Consider the following 19,631-nt stretch of genomic DNA (forward strand, 5'->3'; position numbering starts at 1 on the left):
TTCATCATATCGTGTCGAGGATCTTTACATCTCACAAAACATCAGCAGGAATCCGTAAATTGGTTTGGATACGCGGACTTAACTTGGTATCGTGTGACTTCTCCTCCAAAATGTCAAAACGCTGTCTGAATATTAAAAAAAAAGTCAAATATGTCATTTTATAATAATAATAATAATAATAATAATGCATTGGCTGAGCCTGAACTCTCTCAATGACGTTATGCTTCCTTTTTTTATACAGAGTGAGACCTCTCTCCATCTCCCTGAGTTTCAGGCCGCACGCACCCACACAGGCGGCTGACAGTGGAAGGAATGCAGTGGATTTGAGGGGTGGGGGTGGGGGGGGGGGGGTTGCGGAGCAGAGTGACAGAGGAGGTGGCTCCCCAGAGAGAGAGCGTGATTCACCCCCAATGCTCTCTCTTTTGTTTGTCGCGAGCAGACACATGGGCGGCATGCCAATCCAATACAGGGGGAGGGAGAGGCTCGGGGTGGGGGGGGGTGCGGGGGTACAGAATGGACAGAAAAACGAGAGTGCACACACACACAAATTTGCACATCTCACGAAGAATTTCTTGCAATTCTTTGCAATTGCAACGGTTATCTTTCCAAAAGTGCATCCATCGTCTCTTTGAATGAAAGGTCATCCGTCGATGGCGGACTTCCTTTCTTCTGGAGTCAGGTGGCTGAGAAGCACCCATTTGACATTTGATTTGGGAAACGTTGCAATCGGCGATGGGCTGAATACAAAAGGTGGAGCAACAAGCGTTATTCAGTCCTTTATGAACCCATGACACACACACACACACACACAAACACACACATCAAGCGAGAGTCTCCTATAAACATTTCAGATAGAAGAAGAGGCAGCGCACACTTGTGGAATGGACACTTTATTTGGGCATGATGAGAGAAGCGAGAGGCCCGCCGTCCGACTGAGAAATAATGTCTTGTGAAAAAGGAATCCCTCACACTAAAAATAACAGAGCGGGTTGGATATTTACTGCGTTGTGGGGACGATGGTTTACGTTGGCTCAGACTCCACCTTGACGTTCTGATCTAAACGGCTACTTGTGGCTACTTGAAACGTGTCGCGTAGCATCATCTAATAAGAACTCGTCTTGCGACTTGATTAGTTCCAAGGAAATAAAGTAAAACGGCAACGGGGCGGTTGTATTTATAATCACACTTGGCTACTTAGCCACCGATGTTTACGCGTGTCTATTTTTCAAAAGCCTAATTTGGAAGACCCCTGAACATCGGCGGCACTCAAGCTGTTTATATTACCCGGTGATCATTTGCAGTTTTTCCCTTTTCCACTGGCACTAAAACGCATTCGCGTGGCACATTGCAGTTTTTCGAGGCGTTCCAATACATCAGTTGGCCGAACACCTTCAAAAAGGCACTTTAAATTGTTGGGTGGTGGTGGTTGGGGGGGCAGATTAAACCGGGAATGAATGAGATTGCAAACAAAGGTGTGCAAGGACTGAAACGCTGGTGCAAAACTACAGCCATGGAGGAAGGAGCGCAGATAAAAAGGGGATTAGAGCACTTTGAGAAACTGGCTTTTCCCCCAGCCTCCTCACTGCGCTCTGCCTTGCTATTTATGGTAGAAGGCCTCAAGATCCCGGAAAACCAAGAGGAGAGGTCTGAAGGCTGAGTTCACGGCATCATAACTCCTACCTGCGGAAGCATCAACTAAACCTGCATTTGCTCAATTCAGCTTTGACTACTCGATCTCCAGGCCACCTCATGCAATCCACGCCTACTTTTGACCATTTCGTCCATGCCGTCATCGCTCTATTCTCATTGTTTATCATGTGAGCATTTCCATCCATCCATCCATCTTCCACCGCTTATCCGGGGCCGGGTCGCGGGGGCAACAGCTTTAGCAGGGAAGCCCAGACTTCCCTCTCCCTAGCTACTTCTTCCAGCTCTCCCCGGGGGATCCCGAGGCGTTCCCAGGCCAGCTGGGTGATATAGTCTCTCCAGCGTGTCCTGGGTCTTCCTCGGGGTCTCCTCCCGGTGGGACATGCCCGGAACACCTCACCGGGGAGGCGTTCAGGAGGCATCCGAATCAGATGCCCAAGCCACCTCATCTAGCTAGCTAGCTCTTGGGACATCATGTGAGCATTTCACATTTATATTGCATACCCGGTAATCGAAACCAGAGCACTCCCTTTTGTGTGAATGCTTACCTTCAAGAATGTCGTTTTGACGTTGCGTGTTAACTTATTTGGCTTCCAACTGCTTGTTCAAGAATGTCAACTATTAGAAATGTTTCAACAACACTCTTTGGCCAACATGTTTAAAATTTTTTTTAAAAAGCCTCCTCCGCTTTAAACCTCTTGACATGAGGTGAAGTTTTTTTGGAAGCTGGGATGGGCTCCTGACAGAAGACATCTCCAGGGTGAGGTCGCTGATGGCACTAAGGTGCCACTCGTTAACAAGCTGCTCTAAAAAGTTATTTCGATCAAATGCCAGGCGGAGGCTTTCAGCACCTTGTAAAAAAAAATAATAATAATCGTCTTGGTTTATAGCCACTCTGATTTCTGGAATGTTGATTCTTGTTTTTGTTTTTGTTTCTCCAAGTCTGGGAAAGCTCTTTGACACACGTTCCTCCTGAAATATCATTCAGATTCGTTTGTATATGAAATTAACTGGTGTAGTAGACTATAGTGGCCGGTTGTTGCTCATAAAGCACGGGTTCAAAACACATATTGGAACTTGTAAAGGGAGAAAGAGGAGAGCTGACATTTATAGAGATGTGAAGTCTATTCAACATGCCTTACAAAAGTCAGCTTAGGCTGCAGATTTGCAAAGGATCTGAAAACATATATGATCTCGCAATGCGATAAAATGAATTAATCAGCTTTGTCCGATTAAGGAGCAAATGATGCATTTTGTGTGTGTGTGACGTGTGCATTCATGTACAGGTGGTGGTTGGTGTTCCTGTGGCGGCACACTTTAGTAGAGGCAGCAATTCTCATTGAGTCTCTTGTTACTGTACGTGACCATGTTTGGTAAAGCCGCTCACACAAAATTCTGACCAAGCCCCTTAAGGTCGCTCGAAGCTCTCACGTGCACACACAGCCGAGATCGCCTCGATTTACGGAGGCTCCCCCTTCCGGAAAGTTCACGTTCTAGCCTTTTTTTTAAAAATTACGGTACAGTACTGTGGTTCTGCTGTGGTCCCCGACCATCTATGTTTGACGGACCGGTTGAGAAAAGTACATGCTGTTATTTTCATGGTCAGTTTTAAAGCACTGGTACTGACAACAACGATGATTACAGTAATTTATTAACGTGTATTCCTTTCAAATAGTGTTATTCTACTGCATAACAAATGTAGAATAAAATTAGGAATAATATATACGCCTTATAATAGAAACAAGCATTTTTAAAAAAGTTACGATGCTACCTGCGGCGTTAGCATCATTGCTACTTGTAAATGGCAGCCGATTGATCGCTGCTTTCACCTGGTGGCTGTCGTCGACTAAATTGCTAATGCTAATTTCATGCTTTCCACTTGATCACTTGGGTGCACTTGTTCAAACAGATTTCTTTGATTGTCTTTTTTTTTTACAACATACCACGCACAACAGCTTCCTCGTCCACGTCGCCCTGGCAGGAACTTCTCTTGTCCAAATCGCTTCATCTTCGAAAGTCATGGCTGCCCATCACCTGCGCGTATAAGTCTGTACGTTTGGTAATACGTTACAATTAATTTATGTATACTTCTTCGAAAAGATAATGCTCATGGTGACAGGTAATATACGCGCGCATGAGCACACATAATCCTTGTTTGGATAAAAAAATGGAAAGCTCCGAGGTTCAATAAAGTTCGACACAAGGTCCGACATCAGCAGCTATTTTATTTCCGTCTTCAAGTTTATTGAAGAGCATTTTCAAGTAAATCTCGTGTTTTCATCTTTACATGGTTATTGTTGATAACAACCATTATATGTCCACGTCATCGAGAAATCGACCTCAGAAGAATCCCCCAAAATAAGCCTCTGCGTGGTCGAGGCTGCCCCCCCCCCCAAAAACAAACAAACAAAAAAGATCTGGAGGAACGAAACCAAAGTCAAACAAAAGGCATTCCATAAAAAAAGGCGATGGAAGAAAAGAAAAACAAGACACGGTGGTAATCCGTTACAAGTGTTAAATGGATTTGTCTACGATATTTCCAGTTATAAGATGATCATTCAGGAGGTTCTTCCAAATGTCCTGTGACTTTGCAATTCAAGTCATTCAATGTGATCAAAGTGAACATAAAACAATGACAAACAACTGTCTGCAAACCATGCACAATCTCAAAACAAGTACCGGTAACCCAACTGCGATGCTGCTTTTTCAAACTGTACCTTGTTAACCCCAAGCCAAAGGACAGCGTGACAATTAGCACCCGGTCATCACAAATTAGGATGCTATGTGAGCTATTCAGTTGAGATCTTTGTATATACTGTAGTATTAAACACTGGCTTTACAATAATTCCTGTATTCTGATCACGTTGGCCTCCTCAAATAAAAAAAAGAAAAAAAGAAAAAGAAAGAAAGGCAAAGTGGTTTTCAAACCTGATAAAACGGTAAACACGCTTAATATCTTGAGCAGCGTTCTGGAAACAATTCGTTTTTGACCAGTCCCAACATGTGTGATTAAGCACATTTGCAGCTGTTTTAAATTAGAAAAAAAAAAAAACAAAACAACCCTGACAACAGTTCCAACAGTCCAGTCCATTAACTAGCAGACGTGGATTCATTTTGACTTTGTGCACGAGTCAAAATCCCAGCATGCCCCACGTTGTCCTACTGACCTCGGGATATCGTCCGCTTTCGTGGTCCTTGACGGAACGAGTTTATTCACAGCTTTTGAGGAGGCTAACGTAGTGAGACACCAGCCTACCCATTTCGTGATCCCATTTCAAGATCTCATGCCCCAAAAAATAAATCAAACTCGATTCCATTCCTCGTCACTCCGCATACCGCGAGTGCTGCTCATTGAACCCATGACGACATTCACGGAGACGCGGCCCCGTCCGTCTGCGGTCCAGGGGCCCCAAACGGAACAATCACGTGACAGCCTCCTTGATCATCTTTGGATTATATTAATACTTGGCCGGATTAATTATTGTGCAGGCATATTATAAAAATATACAGTATGCATCGAGTATACACGTGGAATACAGAGGAGTACATAAATGACAATCATATCAGAGGATAATTGGCATTAGAAAGCTCATGCTTATCAAAACGTGAGTCCGTGTTTCCGTAAAAGGCACCTGATGTGTCAGCCTCTCCTCTGCGATGACGGACAGAAATCCAGGAGGTCAAGAGTTATTGCTCCGTTGGGGAGTGTGCTTTTCGCTCTCTCGCTTCTGTTTATTATTATTATTTTTTTTTTTTGGGACTCTACGGCAAAATGTCCAACCTCCCGCCACTGTTCGTCCACTGAGAAATACAACGACCAATGTCGAAAAAGGAAACATGCAGACGACTTCCATGCCTGCCCGTTATCTTGCTCCGCGCTCAAAATCGGAGCCACTGGCTCGTATACGTTATCAGCAACCGGATAGCTACCGTGTGTGTAGAGACATGCCTGGCGAGCAGAAAAAAATAAAATAAAAAAAAAAGATTCCTACAAGTGCATGCATTCACTATGTTCAGAGCAAAAGGTGCAATTTATGCAGAGGTGCCATTTAGCGATACGGATGATTTCTTTTCTCTAAGGCGTCACAGAAATGCAGCCTCATTGCCTCATTTCCACCTTGCGGTTTACATTTCCATTGAAAAGGGGTCCCGGAATATTTGAACAGAACCTTCGGTATTCCCGTGGATGAGTTCCGGTCACAATGGTATGTTGTGGAAGTACGGAGTAGTGGATTGGCTAGCTTGGCCGTGTTACGATGGAATGAACGGAAAAGCACCATTTAAAAAAAAAACGGAATCAATTGAGAGTTATTCTTCAAGGAAAACTCAAAGCCGCGTTGCTCGTTTCGAGTTGGCGTCGGCACAGCGCAGTCTGGTTCGAAGGAGCTCAAATTCCAGAATCTGCAGGTCGGGGTTTAGCGTATGGTGGTACGCGGCAGCATATCGTTTGGATGCAGGGAGGATCGTGAACGCCGTCATGCTTGACAGAAATACAGAAATGAAAATTCCAACATGCTTGATTGGCGCACTGCCTCCGACGGCTGTCCCGCCAAGTTTGGCTCGGATTCAGAAGACGCATTCAAAAATGAATCGAATTTGAAACTTTTGTCTTTTTAAAGACGACGTATTGCTTGGTGAAATTGAAAAAAATAAATAGGAAGCCAAATGAGAGAAGAAAAAAAAATAACACCACCACCACCACCATGCCGCTGTGAAAGAGCAAAGACTGCCCCCCCCCCGACCCCCCACACTCATGATTCGTCTCAGAGTTCCTGAGAGATGAAACCTGGGTGAAGAAAAACTGGCGATATCACCCAAGATATCATTTCAAAGGCTACATTCACAGTAGAAAGGGGGTGATGGGCGCGGGGGGTGTGGGGGGGGGATGAAATGGTGGGCTCGTTACTCAGACTGGCTTGACGCTATCTAAAATCAAGAGCACAAAGAGGCCTCCAAATGGACAGTTGGACGAGAGGAGCCAAATAAAAAGCTACGAAGGTCTGCTACCGTGCGTCTCATCGATGACGTTAGTGTTTTTGTTTTTTGTCCCCCCCTGGTGGTTCCAATTGGGAGTGGCCTATAAGCCACGCACTGTCGACGAGGCATGATGGTCTTGTTCCTTTTTAGGCGAGGTCTGCTTGCTGCGTTACGGAAGGGAGCCGTATCAATTCACAAACTTGGTACGCGCTTCGAGTGCTCCGGCGTGGGACATTTGGACTGTTAAAAGCGCCGCCTTGCTCAAGCACGACGCGCCGATTGCTTTCCTGTCGTTGGCAGGCACTTCAGCGGATCGGGCTTTGGCTGACGCGAGAGGAGACTCGTAAGGTGTGAGATGAGGAGCTGTCATGTGAACGGAAGCCAGGGGTGGGGGGGGGGGTGGTTGTGAGAAAATGCGCTCTGGTCATCCGCAACAAAAAGCGGCACTTATACGCTAACCTGCCTGTGAAAACCACCGAGGCTGAGAAGGCTGGTGCTTGATTGAGTCCCCGCGTGGCGTCTCCGGGTGGGAACCTGAGGACTTAGAGCCCCTTCTACTGGCCAACTTGAGGAAGTTCGAGGGCTGAGCTTGAGCATTCCAGGCTGGAGACACGGGCCTCTCCCACTGTGCGTGTCCGCCCCCCCTCCCCTGTTCTCCTTCAGTCCGCGTGGTTATTGGCATGCTTCTTCTTGTCCGCTTGTTCTTGACCTCTCTGCGCTTTCGATCCGGCCAGTACTTTGTAGCAACCTCGCGTGATCTTAAACATCCAGATGGCGTTCAAGATATCCAGGGCCACGCAGGAGGTGATCCAGGCTACTTGGGCGCCCGAGCCCAGGCGCTCAAAGTCTTCGGTGCCAAACGTGGCAAATACGCTGGCCCAATAGGATGGCATGACGGCAATCCGCACCAGGAAGAAGACCACCGTCATGGCGACGCCATTGACCACCACCATCCTGTTTGAGCGGGGGTACTTTAATGCTTCGAAGAACCACCTGGAAGGACAAGAGTGGTCAGCTATATGCAAAGCAAAAACCCGATTCAAATGATCATCGACCAGCTCTGGAGCGGCATTACAACCATCCCGATGATGCCAATCGGGTGCGTTGCTCAAGGGAGGGCTGGAAAACGGGCAGGACAGCGGCCCTCCACCCCTGATTTAGAGCGTTCAATCAACCTGCCACGTGTGTTTTTGGAATGTGGGAGGAAACCGGAGTACCCGGAGAAAATCCACGCAGGCACGGGGAGAACATTGAACCCACGGCCGCTGCACTGTGAGGTCGATGCGCTAACCGCAAGTGTGCCAATTTTATTACTTATTTTTTTTAATTAAAGAAGTCAACTCCCACGTTTTCTTTACAATAATACGCAATAATTAAGTGTCCCTTTCATCTTTCCATTTTTCTTTATGTGGGCCTCAAACGAAAACGTTTGAGCACCCCCGCCTGGACACTATGTGCATGTCAGGTGCAAGTATTGTTTTTGCCCACAAGGGGGAGCCGTCATCACGGTCCCCATTGTGGAGATGTGTGATGCTCAATGTTTACCTTCCTTTGAAAAGTGGCTTTGGCCTGTTGAGCGCCGTGGAAGTTAAGAATGAGGACACGCCGCTGGCTGGCTGTTACGCCTTTAGCGTTAGCCGCTGCGTGTGCCGAGTGGTGGTCTCGCTTGACGTTATTGGCTGCAGGTCAGCTAAGAATGTGATTTGAGCTTGTGTATAAAAACAGTCACATCCGGGCCGTAGTTCTCACGTTCTCAGCAAAGTCCATTATGTGTCGCTATTTTTAAGGATACGAGGTTGCGGTAAAGCTCGACGTGGAGTAGATGATGATCGGTTGTGTAGCTTTTGGGTGTGGTTGCATTGGAAAGTCAAAACTTGGCACAATTAGGGTTGTCGAGTGACTGTTACTCACAAAGGCAATCTTGACAGTGTGGCACGGATCTCTTTAGATTATCGTATAATACGCTACATGAGGTCCAGTGGTTAGCACGTGGGCTTCACAGTGCAGAGGTACCGGGTTCGATTCCAGCTCCGGCCTCCCTGTGTGGAGTTTGCATGTTCTCCCCGGGCCTGCGTGGGTTTTTTCCGGGTGCTCCGGTTTCCTCCCACATTCCAAAAATATGCGTGGCAGGCTGATTGGACGCTCTAAATTGTCCCCAGGTGTGAGTGTGGGCGCAGATGGTTCGTTTGTTTCTGTGTGTGCCCGGCGATTGGCTGGCAACCGATTCAGGGTGTCCCCCGCCTACTGCCCGGAGACAGCTGGAATAGCCTCCAGCACCCCCCCCCCGACCCTAGTGAGGATCAAGCGGCTCGGAAGATGAATGAATGAATGAATGAATGAATGAGGCCAATGTAATTAAGAGCCGAAATGGCATTGCAATCGGATCCCAATTTCACAGTAATCTTGGAAAGCGCGCACACACACACACACACACACACACACACACACACACACACACACACACACACACACACACACACACGCACACACACACACACACACACCAAAAGCCACTCACCTTTGATTCACAAAAGGTGTGGACAGCTCAGAAATGAGACGGAAGTTGGCAAAGTAGGGCAGCACGCCGCGCGTCTGAAAGCACCCAAAGAAACGGGTCATCACAAATACAAAAAAAAAAAAGTCATTCAAAGGGAGATTGATAAGAAATTGAGTGTAAAAATCAAGAGGCCTCACCAGCACATATCCATACGCGTAGAGCGCCGCCAAGTGGTGACAGACAAAAAATCTGTCCCCCATCGTGCTCCAATTACATGCAAGCAGCAATAAATCTGAAAAAAGAAGCCGAGATGTTTTCGTCGAGCGGACAAAACGGCATCGTGCGCATATCCACTAAATCATTTGCGGCTTTGGGAACCCGAGAGGTCAAAACAATGAAGAAAAAGGCTTCTGCATGTTATGTACTTGGCGTTCACCATTGGTTCCGATTGACCCCTAAGCAAGGAGTGATTTGCGAGAGTTGATAGTGACAAAACGACTCACCATAAAGTAGGTAGCCACAGGTTATGGCTACATTTAATTTGACCATACTTGGGTCCCCCCTGTGGGATGGCAAAAGAACATAATGAAAAAAAAAAAATCTGTAAACACAACACTTCACACTAATCACGATTCCCATTCAAATTACTCAACAACGATTGTCTTTTCACAATTAAATATACTTAAAAAAAATTAGCACACCATTAAAGCGGTGATTAAGTGAAGCAAAGCATACGAAATAACATTTCGTATTTTATGTATAAGTATCTACATCATCACTGACAGCCATGACCTGATAATGACTCTTTGGTGTCCTTGCAAACAGCATCTGTCCAAAATAACAACGAGGTTTGCAAAGACACCCGATCCCGGTCGCAGTCACGGTCGGGTGTCGTGTAGCAAATGTGTGGGTTAGCGTCGGCGTAGCGCAGCGCCTTATTTGCACTTTTGATAAGATGAGCACCCGGAAAGGATGCCGGCTCATGTTCTCCTGAAGCTGACCTTAAGATTCCGTTGTCTAATTTACATGGACACCCTCTAAGCAAGTGTCAATTTGTGTATTGGGCCAGAATGTGCAGGTGTGTCTTATCCTGAAATTCCCTGCATGCGATTGTAAATTGCCATAAAACTCACATCAACCATGAATTTCCCGCCCCCGGTATGTCATTCTTGACAAAGCCGCGACACTGGCTCCCGGGCACTACCGGTAATAGCTTTCAAAATTCTGCGACTGGTCTATAAATTACTGAATGTTTTTTTTGTCCTGAAGAAATGAAGAGAATGCAAATTGAATACAAATCCATCAGGGCTCTGAGGTGCGCAGACTTGGCTCCAATTACTTAAACCGAATTTGTTTGGATGTGGCTGAGCCAGCGGTAGCCGGTGAAACAACACCACGTTTGTATTCGGGGCTCTCAAAAATGCTCCTGCGCAATCCGATTGGCTGCCGGATTATTGCTTTCCCCAATCAGGTGTTGCAAGGACGTCGCTCAATCATGAAAGTCACAGACTATGCCGCAATATGCAAAGCTCAAACTCCAACACTTGATTCCCGGGAAAAAAACAAAACAAAAAAATCTGCTTTTCCTCAGCTCGTGAAAGGAATTAAAATGAAAGGACGCCAGTTCTCAGTACAAGAGCAGATGCAGCTCGGTTCCCCCTTTTGTCCACTCTCGTTCTTAACCCAAGCCCCAGTCCCCCATCACACCCCATTTCTTTTCTCCCGCTTTCTTCCCTCGGTGAGCCACAGTGACTGGGGCCAACAGAGACAATACGAGAGAAGGAGGTGCGCCGCATTGATTTGACAAGAGATGGAGGGGTGTTGCAACGGACACCCAGACAGACCGACAGCGGGGACACATGGGGAGAGGGTGCAGAAGATTAGGCAGAGATGTGGCTTGCTATGAAAAGGAGCCTTGTTGGTAGGACTCGAGTGTGCGCGCTGGCCAAAGAGGTCGTTGGTGAAAAAGAGGAACAGAGAAATAAGTCGACGGAGCAGGAAGCCACGTTAGATAGGAAAAACGAAATGGTAAGAATGATGGCGCTCTCAGAAATAGTTAAGAGGCGTTTCCCTTTTTTCAAGATGTCAACAATGAATGTGGCTTTCACTCAGCTGAGTTGTCTCGGTAGCACTTACCAGACGGGATTGGAGTTGACCGCCTCATCGAAGCAAAGGATGTACAAACAAAATAATCCCACAATCAGAGCGTGAACTGTTGACACCAACCTGGGACATAACACATGCATATTGGTTACAAAAAAAAAAAAACACCAAAGTTGTTTAGCACACTGAAAAAAAAAAGAATGAAATGAGAAGTAAACAGTAAAGTCAACATTTCTCTCGTGTGAAGCTTTCCCACATTTGAAAGTAAAGAACAGAGCGAAACACGGTGGCAGCGCGTGTGTAGAAATTGGCGACGTGAAGAGGGGGCTGGACGAAACGCGAGCTGGTTAGCACGGAAGCTAACCGCGGACGTTAGCACGGAAGCTAACTGCGAAAAGTCGCTACACAGCTGGAACCCACGACCCACGACCACGACCAGAGAAGTGATAGTTATGTCGTGGCTCAGTCGCTTTGGAGGTCCAACTATCACACGTAAGAGATGCTAGCTCAAGGCTAACGCTAAAAGCGCCATCTCAACTCATGGAACTCGGCCATTTCCATTCAATTCAATTTGCGAGTCAGCGGAGCGGAGTTGGCAAATCAATATTGAATGACGAGGTATCGCGACGCACTGACCAATCGATACGTTTTACCCCACCTCTAGCCTGGAACGCGTCATTTGTCCTTGGTTCACCAACCAATTAGAGCTTCTCAAATTTGGCGCGGGCGTAACTACAAAGATGAGTCAATTAAGTGGTAAAACGACATGAGAGGAAGGCCATGGAAAGGCGCTGAAAGGGCAGCAGCCACAAAGTTGACGTGGGTCTGCTCATGAGACAGACGTGCACCTCCAACACACTGCCTTGCTCCTTGCCCTTCACTCGCGCTTACATAACAAACAAGTCAAAGGCTCTCCGATTACGCAACAGTTGGCCGCGACGCAGCCATCCACCAAGCGTTGCCCTTTCAATGTTGTGGGCTGTTGTCGGCGCTCTTAAAAATGTTTACTTGTGAGTATTAGTCGCAATGGAATAATATGGAGTCAACACGGGGGCGTTACGCAACTACAACTGACCCCGTTTGCCCTTTGAACTTCACCCCCGTTGTTTGTGACCGCAACGTTCCGGCCCAGCAGCAGAGCTTTATTTGCTTTCAGAGGCCAACTCGGGGCCCAAAATCGGTGTTTTCGTTCCTCTGTTGATATTGGCTTGAAAATCTCATCGAACAAGCCCCGCCCCCCCCATTTTTTTTCTTGGTCGTTTTGGCCTTTTTGTCAACTGCAAATTAAACGTGATCATGGGAAAGTGGACACATGACACGACAAATGGCGCGTGCGAGTGATGGCTATCATGATTTGGTCGCCGCAACTCACCTGGAGTTCCACTCTGTGTGCTTGGTGGGAGGCAGTAATCCATAACTTGGCGAGATGGCTGAAGAGAGTAAAGGACTGCCACGGAGAAGAGGAGCTGGAAACCCACGAAGCTCCCCGCTACCACAGTCAACTCTCTCATCTCCATCCCTCACCTAAAGACAATAGAAGGACAGAGACGGGGGGTGGGTGGCGGGGGCAACACTAAGCGTCAATGAAGGCTTCCCTGCACTGAGCGACAGCGACATTCATTCTGTCCTCAAAGAACAGATTCAAGGGACAACATGAATCCAAAGACGAGGACCCGTAAGATAAGTGACCCGAAGAGCTTCTGACAAGCCATTGAGGACGTTGGCAGGAACAGGAACATTGTTTTAGGGACTCTAAATAAAGTATGTCGAGTGGCGTCTTGAATTAGAATTGAGAGCCTCTGCTAGTTGTTTCAAGCACGAAGGAAAAAAAAATGGCGGTGCTCAGGAATACTCAAAGTATAATTTCCAGATGAACGATTGAAGAGACTACAAAGGCTCCCGAAGTCTGGATTCTGCTCATATTCAGTGGTGCTGTATAACTTTCCCATGCCCGCAGTGTAGCTTGGCGTCCTTGTAAACAATCATCACCTAGAACTGGAATACTCCCCGTTCGAAATTATTTCGGGAGGCCGGCCCTTCCTCCGCAGATTCAATATGCAACAGGGGCCTCGTCCCATGATTCGATTTTCATCATGGAGTCAAAGTTGAGAATGAACACGTTGCCAGTTCTGTTTTCTCATCATCATCATCATCATCATCATCATCATTTATTAGCTATATATGTATACACATAACAGAATTCAACAGGTGCGGACACATGCATAAATTGCTAGGATCAAACATTACATTACTGGACTAGTCAATGCTTAAAATGCTTAAAACACTCTGTGCTTAAATCTTTGTTCAGAAGACGGACTGCATTAGGGAAAAAACTTTCGCGATGGCGACTAGTTTTACCAAGTATCGATCTGTATCTTCTACCGGATGGAAGTTCTTCAAAAAATTCGTTAGCAGGATGAGAGTCATCTTCCAAAGATCTGGTCTTTATCAGCAATTACAAAACACCATGTTGACCGTTGCAAGTCTGGACTCCGACCTGATCAATTCTGATCAAACCAGCGACATTATGTAAGGCATTTAAAGCACTCAGTTGAGAGAGCTGACGATTAAAGATGTAGAGATACGGACCAAAATGGCGGTCGTGGTCGTGCCTTTTGCATTGTTTTTGGAGTAGCTACGGACGAGCATTTTATGAATGAGTACATTTTTTTTAAACTAAATGAAAAAGGTGAGGAACAGCGAAAATGAAACATTTTTTCCTCAACAACAACAACAACAACAAAGAACTACCGACAACCACCGCACGGGGGAGACAACCGCAATCAGCACGAATAGCGTAATACGCACATCGCACGTGACTTTCGACTGTACCATCGTACAGTAATTACAATTAATAAAAGCCGTTCATTGCGCAAGTGCTATTATTTTTCTTCATTAAATATACAAAACGGGGGGAACAAATCTATGCCGGCTGGGGCACAACTGACATTTCACTTCATTGCAAAAAATGATTTGACGTCGGGGTACGATGAGTCACGGAACGAATGAAAGTCAGTATCGGAGGCACCGTTATAGAAAAGACGAACAAAAAAAATCACATTTCAATGACGTCATGCGATTTACACCGTGCAACGGTGAGTCCGACGCAAGCCCTCCTCCATCGAGCTATTCGAATGCACCGCTCCATGGTGGAAAGTAGCATGTTCAAGAAAAAAAACAGACAGAGGCACCACACAACCCCCCCCCCCCCCCCCCCCAGATCCTTATTGTCTGGAAGCAGTGCACATCGGGGGCCACGGCGATCCTATGCTGCATGCGTCTGAATAATTCATGTTCATTCTTCACCTGGCAAGCTGCTTCGCGCGCAGCTCCCGTGGGAGGAAGCAACGCGGATGCTCCTCACTGCGGCTGACAGCCCGGATAGGAGATCCACTCCCACGTCCACGTTTGACCTTGTTCCACACATGGCGATCCCGCCGCTGTCAGCGAATCGCCACTCGTGACATATCGACTCGGCATAAATAATCGCGGTTCAATTTCCTCCGCGTCGATGGAAATGCAACCGAGCCGCCGACTCAGCCTCGGCTACACCGCAACACCCACAGCCTCGCTCTGGCGATGAGGACTCCATCCAAATGTGATCAATGTCTTCGCGCGGGGTTGAGTCGAAACATTTATGCCGATTCATGGTCGGCAACGTATGATTTCAGACAGATACCTCGCGTCGAATATGTATAAAAAAAAGGCGCCGATTGGAATCGCTGGCGCACCTGTCACGCGCATTAGCATATTTTCTACAAACTATTATTTTCTTGGCAGGTGATGCGACTGCATATTTAATCATTGCGGTCAATAGAGATAATAAGGCAGGCAGCGGTTATGTATCGCAGCACAATCAGGGCAGAGAGCAGCGCGTGGGGAAAGCGGTCAGATAGGCGTGGAACGAGTTGCAACAAGGCGCCAGCTTGCAAAGCAAGACGTTTTCAGCGGGTCAAGTTGTTATTGCTTCGAATCACCGTGTGCTCCCGCTCTTGTTGCGGTCACTAGCTAGCCGGAAGAAGCGCACAGCCCAAGATATGTACGGGGGGGAAAAAAAAAACCCCGCATGAAATTTGACGTCAAATAACCACTTATGTGCTGACACGTATTGTGTCTGACGTGGTGGTAGTAAGAGCCGCGTTACCTTTGATTCGTCGCATAGGTCTGTGTCGATCGGAAAGGCTCCCCTTTAGCCGCCGTCTTGTCCACTTTCTTACAACTTGACGACAGCTAGCAAGTCGGCTAAACTACAAGCTCGCGAGCTCGCCCGTACGACCCACAGAGAGGGGCTGGAAAAATAATAAATAAATAATAGCCCCCCCCCAAAAAAACAGCCTCCTGTGCCACGCAGCCACCATTACAACTCGGTAGTAAATAATTTTTCCTTCCGGCACTTCACTGCAATACGTTTCCAGTAAGGAGTTCGGCGGCGTGAAAAGTTAAAACTCGCTTTATTTTGTTGACAGGCGGGACCGGCGCGTGACGTCACAAAGTACACGCCCCCCTGCCAAGGCAACACCCTCGAGGAACAAAGACAACAGGAATCTTTTAAAATTAGCAGCAAGTCACACGTCCGAGAACGAGCGCTGCAGCCGTTTCGTAGTAGCCTATTCGAATGCGTACGTTTGGATGCATCGAATAGCAAAATACGGCCACATCGATTTGATGTATGATTTTACATTCATGTCGCTCATGGGAAAATGGATCCGATTCGTGTTGCACACCGCACAGTGTGGCGAGTAACACACATGCAGGCATGCGAGGAGAGCTGAAGGCTGGTCGTGAAGAGCGCTGCACTCCTTCAGGTATTCTGGCAGTGGCGGTGTCTTGCTCAAGGGCACCTCAACAGTCGTCAGGAAGCAGACCGACCAGCATCTTGCCAACAACATTTCAGATGAGCTACAACCGCGCCATATTTGCATATAAAAATTCGTATAAGTAGCAAAACATCACATTTCCCCCGCAAAAGCCATTTTCTTTTCTCCAAATCATTAGTGCGTCTCTCAAGAGTACCAGGAAATATACTTTATTCTGTCTGATGACTCTGATACGAGAACGTGGATTTAAAAAACAAGAAAATCACAAATCCTACAAAGTCCAATCTTAAGTGTGTGACTTATTAAATCTTACTCTTCAATGAACCCCGCAGAAGGGTTCATTGAAAGTCATTTTGTCGCAACAGTTTAAGACTTGTTCATCTGGTTGTACTGCTTCGAAGAGGTTGAATTCTCAGGCGAATCGGTGTTTCGCGGCTCCTTTGTTATGTGGCGTTTTAACACCCTCATTTGTCGTTTATAAGCTACTGTCTTTGAATGGGTTTAGTTCAATGCACGCAGCAACTAACAAATTGCATCGATTATTAAATCAGAATCTGAATCAGTACATGAGTGTGTGAGACAGAATGACTGCGTTCATCACCGCTTTACAAAACACCCTTTGCTAATTAGCGTAGCTCAGATGTCAGTCAGTTAAACAAGGAGACTTTGGGAAAAACAAACAGCAATTAATATGACAGGAGCAAGGATGCGAGTCGTTTTTGTCTTCTGGCGCATGAAGTTGTAAAGCGGAACAGCAACTGCAAACGGGAAGAGGGCACAGAGAGGACAGCTCGCAGCTTCGTCGACGCCATCCTTGTGCATAAGAAGGCCCAAAGACAAGTCAACGACCTCGTGAGTGAGTGATTGTGAGGAAATAAGCATGAAACAATTACTTCTGGCTGTAATTATATTTCATTATTAATGGAAACATGAAAATTGCCTTCAAAAGGCACGGTGAGCGACGGCTTACCATGCCGGCCTGACAGCGTGGAGGTGCGGTGTTCGATTCCGGCCCCTGGCCTTTCTATGTGGACTTTACATGTTCTCTCAGTGCCTGCGTGGGTTTTCTCCGGGTACTCCGGTTTCCACCCACATTGCAAAGATTTGCACCGCTAGGTTCCTGATTAGAAAACGGATGGACAGATGGATGGATTGAAAACAAATAGAAAGTACTCAAATGGACCATTTTGGTCGTGTGTACCCATCGGAAGGTGTCATGTCCCTCCACAAGGGGGCGCGCTATTACTGCACAACGTACATTACTTGCATTCGATGAGGATGAATGGCTTCAAGGCTTCACCCATGCAAGTATGTCCGAATGAAATCAGGTTGCAGACCCCAGCAAAATATAGGACGAATCAAAACAAAGCATCACTTTAACTTGGCCTCTCCAAGTCAATATAATTTATATTTTTAAAAATATATATCATTTTTACATATCATCACTGCCATAACCTCCTACGAAAAATGCGGGAATACTTCTCCTGACATCTTTCGGAATGCGATTGATTTAGACTGATTTAATGAATCAAGCCAACCGCTCTAAAGCAATTTCTAATTGACATTCGTCAGCATGGAATTTCATGTCCCAGATGACCTGCCGTGATTAACCTTTAATGATTGCGGTAATGAGAATAACAATGACCGTGTTGTATCAGGAGTGTCATTCAATTCAGCAGGCTACTTCTTCTCACACTACAGTCGCGACGGCTGTTCTCATTCAGACGTGAGGCTGCTGAGGCGGGGCAGGCCCAGGCAAGAGTTGTGCAGAAACCTGCATGCCTGACTCTTGGGGTCAAAGCCCTTCTCCGATTATTCTGCTTGGACGCACCACACCATCTAATGCTCGTTCCATGAAAATGTGTTCATTTAGCTGTCTATTCTCTTAATTTGGTCATTATAAAACATTTTATGTGTGTGTGTGTGTGTGCATATATATGTCTATATATAGATATAGATATATATATTTATATAAAACTTTGGAAGTCATTTAAAACCATTGATAGTTTTGTCGTCTGCTCATGGACACAAGATGGCAGACTTGACATTCCCTACTAGTAACATGACTACAATTTGGCTTGTGAAATGATTCGGTTTGGGACCAACAGGTGGCACTGTAGGGCTTCCCCTGCAGCTGCACACCTGTTGGTCATTAGGCAATTAGTGCTTTCAAAGGACTCCGAGCCCAAGTACTCAGTGTTGGGTCGTTGTTTGCTCTTTGCTACTGTCGTGTTTGTTTGTTTGCTGTTCCTTGACTGCTGTCGGGTTGGTTTCGGTCACGGTTCTGTTTTAGCTTCACTTGCTATTCTTGTTTGCTACTTTGGACTATTTGTTTTTGGATTTCGTTTTCTCTGCGTTTGTGCAGACACCAAGCTGTCACTACGGTTTACCTACAGTCCACCTCACGGTCCGAGGTGAGAACTCTGTGACTTGGGCGTCCACATAGCCACATCTGCAAAGATTGTGTGTGTGAGTGTGTGTGTTTGTGTGAGACTTTGGGTACATGCTTCTCCTCAGGGCTGAGGCTTTGCTCTTCACACCTCTCAGATTAACACACATCCAGAAATACACACCAAATTCAGAGCCTGCCACTGTTTATGGGTCAAATAGGAATAATTTGAGAAGAAAATGGATTGCCCTCCCAAAATGTGGCTACTCAATGTGAAGAGGAGAAAAAATAATATTCATAAAATATATTTGATCAAATACCTCACGATAGGCAATGTGCATTTGTTATTCAGTTTTCTCTCTCTCTCTCCCACACACACACACCGTTGTCTTTTCTTAATTTCATGAATAATTTTATCGATGTGGGTCCTTTAGTTGGAGCAGTTGCCCCCAAGAATGTCTGCGTAGCTGGCTGCCTCCGCCTCCTCATACCCATTCTGTAGCGCGGGCCTCTTTCAGTGCAATTGTGGACCTTCAGATCGTTGCAACATGCATCTTTTCCCCGAAAGCACTCCACCACTGAAGAATCTCACTTCTAATGAACAGAGATTACAGCAATTAGCAGAGCATTAATCACACCCTTATTAGTTTAGCTGGGCAGGGAGAGGAGAAGAGTGAAGAGTGGCGCCGAGAGGATGTAAAGTGCAATCGGATGGGAAATAATAAGCGCTGGAATGATTGCAAGGGAAGAAAGTGATTCTCCTCTTGACCCCCCCGTCACTTCAGGCTTCCTTTTCAGGAGTGAAAACAAAAGTGGCGAGTGGATGACACTCCCTCCAACCAAAATGTTGACGTTGGCACCGGAAAAGCCAAGGTAGCCACGGTCATCTCGAGAAAGGAGAGGATACAAAACGCGTCACATATGTGAGCGATGTGATTTGCTCGAAAAAGTGTTTACGACAATGCGTGCTTGTGTGTGTGTGTGTGTGTTATGATGGGATTAGTGCTGCTTTGTTAGAGCATCAATATGCGCTCGTGTGTATCAGAGTATAATGAGTGTAAAATCAATGTGCATGCGTGAGTGTGTGTGTGTGTGTGTATGCTGGGCAGCCAGGGGCACGGGGTGGGTGGGTGGGTGGGGGGGGGGGGCGTTGTGTTAAGGAAGTGAGAGCGAAGCAGCTTCAGAGGATGAATTTCAAAAC

General features: G+C 46.5%; 1 protein-coding gene across 1 annotated transcript; it reads right to left on the reverse strand.

Moving 5' to 3' along the window:
* Window positions 1–3,869: 3,869 nt before the first annotated feature.
* On the reverse strand, window positions 3,870–12,744 carry tlcd4b (TLC domain containing 4b). The gene is given in 7 exon segments (XM_052048830.1): window positions 3,870–7,617; window positions 9,143–9,216; window positions 9,319–9,413; window positions 9,625–9,683; window positions 11,258–11,347; window positions 12,597–12,675; window positions 12,678–12,744. Coding segments are annotated over 7 exon segments (795 nt in total). The 5' UTR covers window positions 12,742–12,744; the 3' UTR covers window positions 3,870–7,283.
* Window positions 12,745–19,631: the final 6,887 nt, after the last annotated feature.

This window comes from Hippocampus zosterae, chromosome 17, assembly GCF_025434085.1.
Source record: "Hippocampus zosterae strain Florida chromosome 17, ASM2543408v3, whole genome shotgun sequence".
NCBI classification, from domain to species: domain Eukaryota; kingdom Metazoa; phylum Chordata; class Actinopteri; order Syngnathiformes; family Syngnathidae; genus Hippocampus; species Hippocampus zosterae.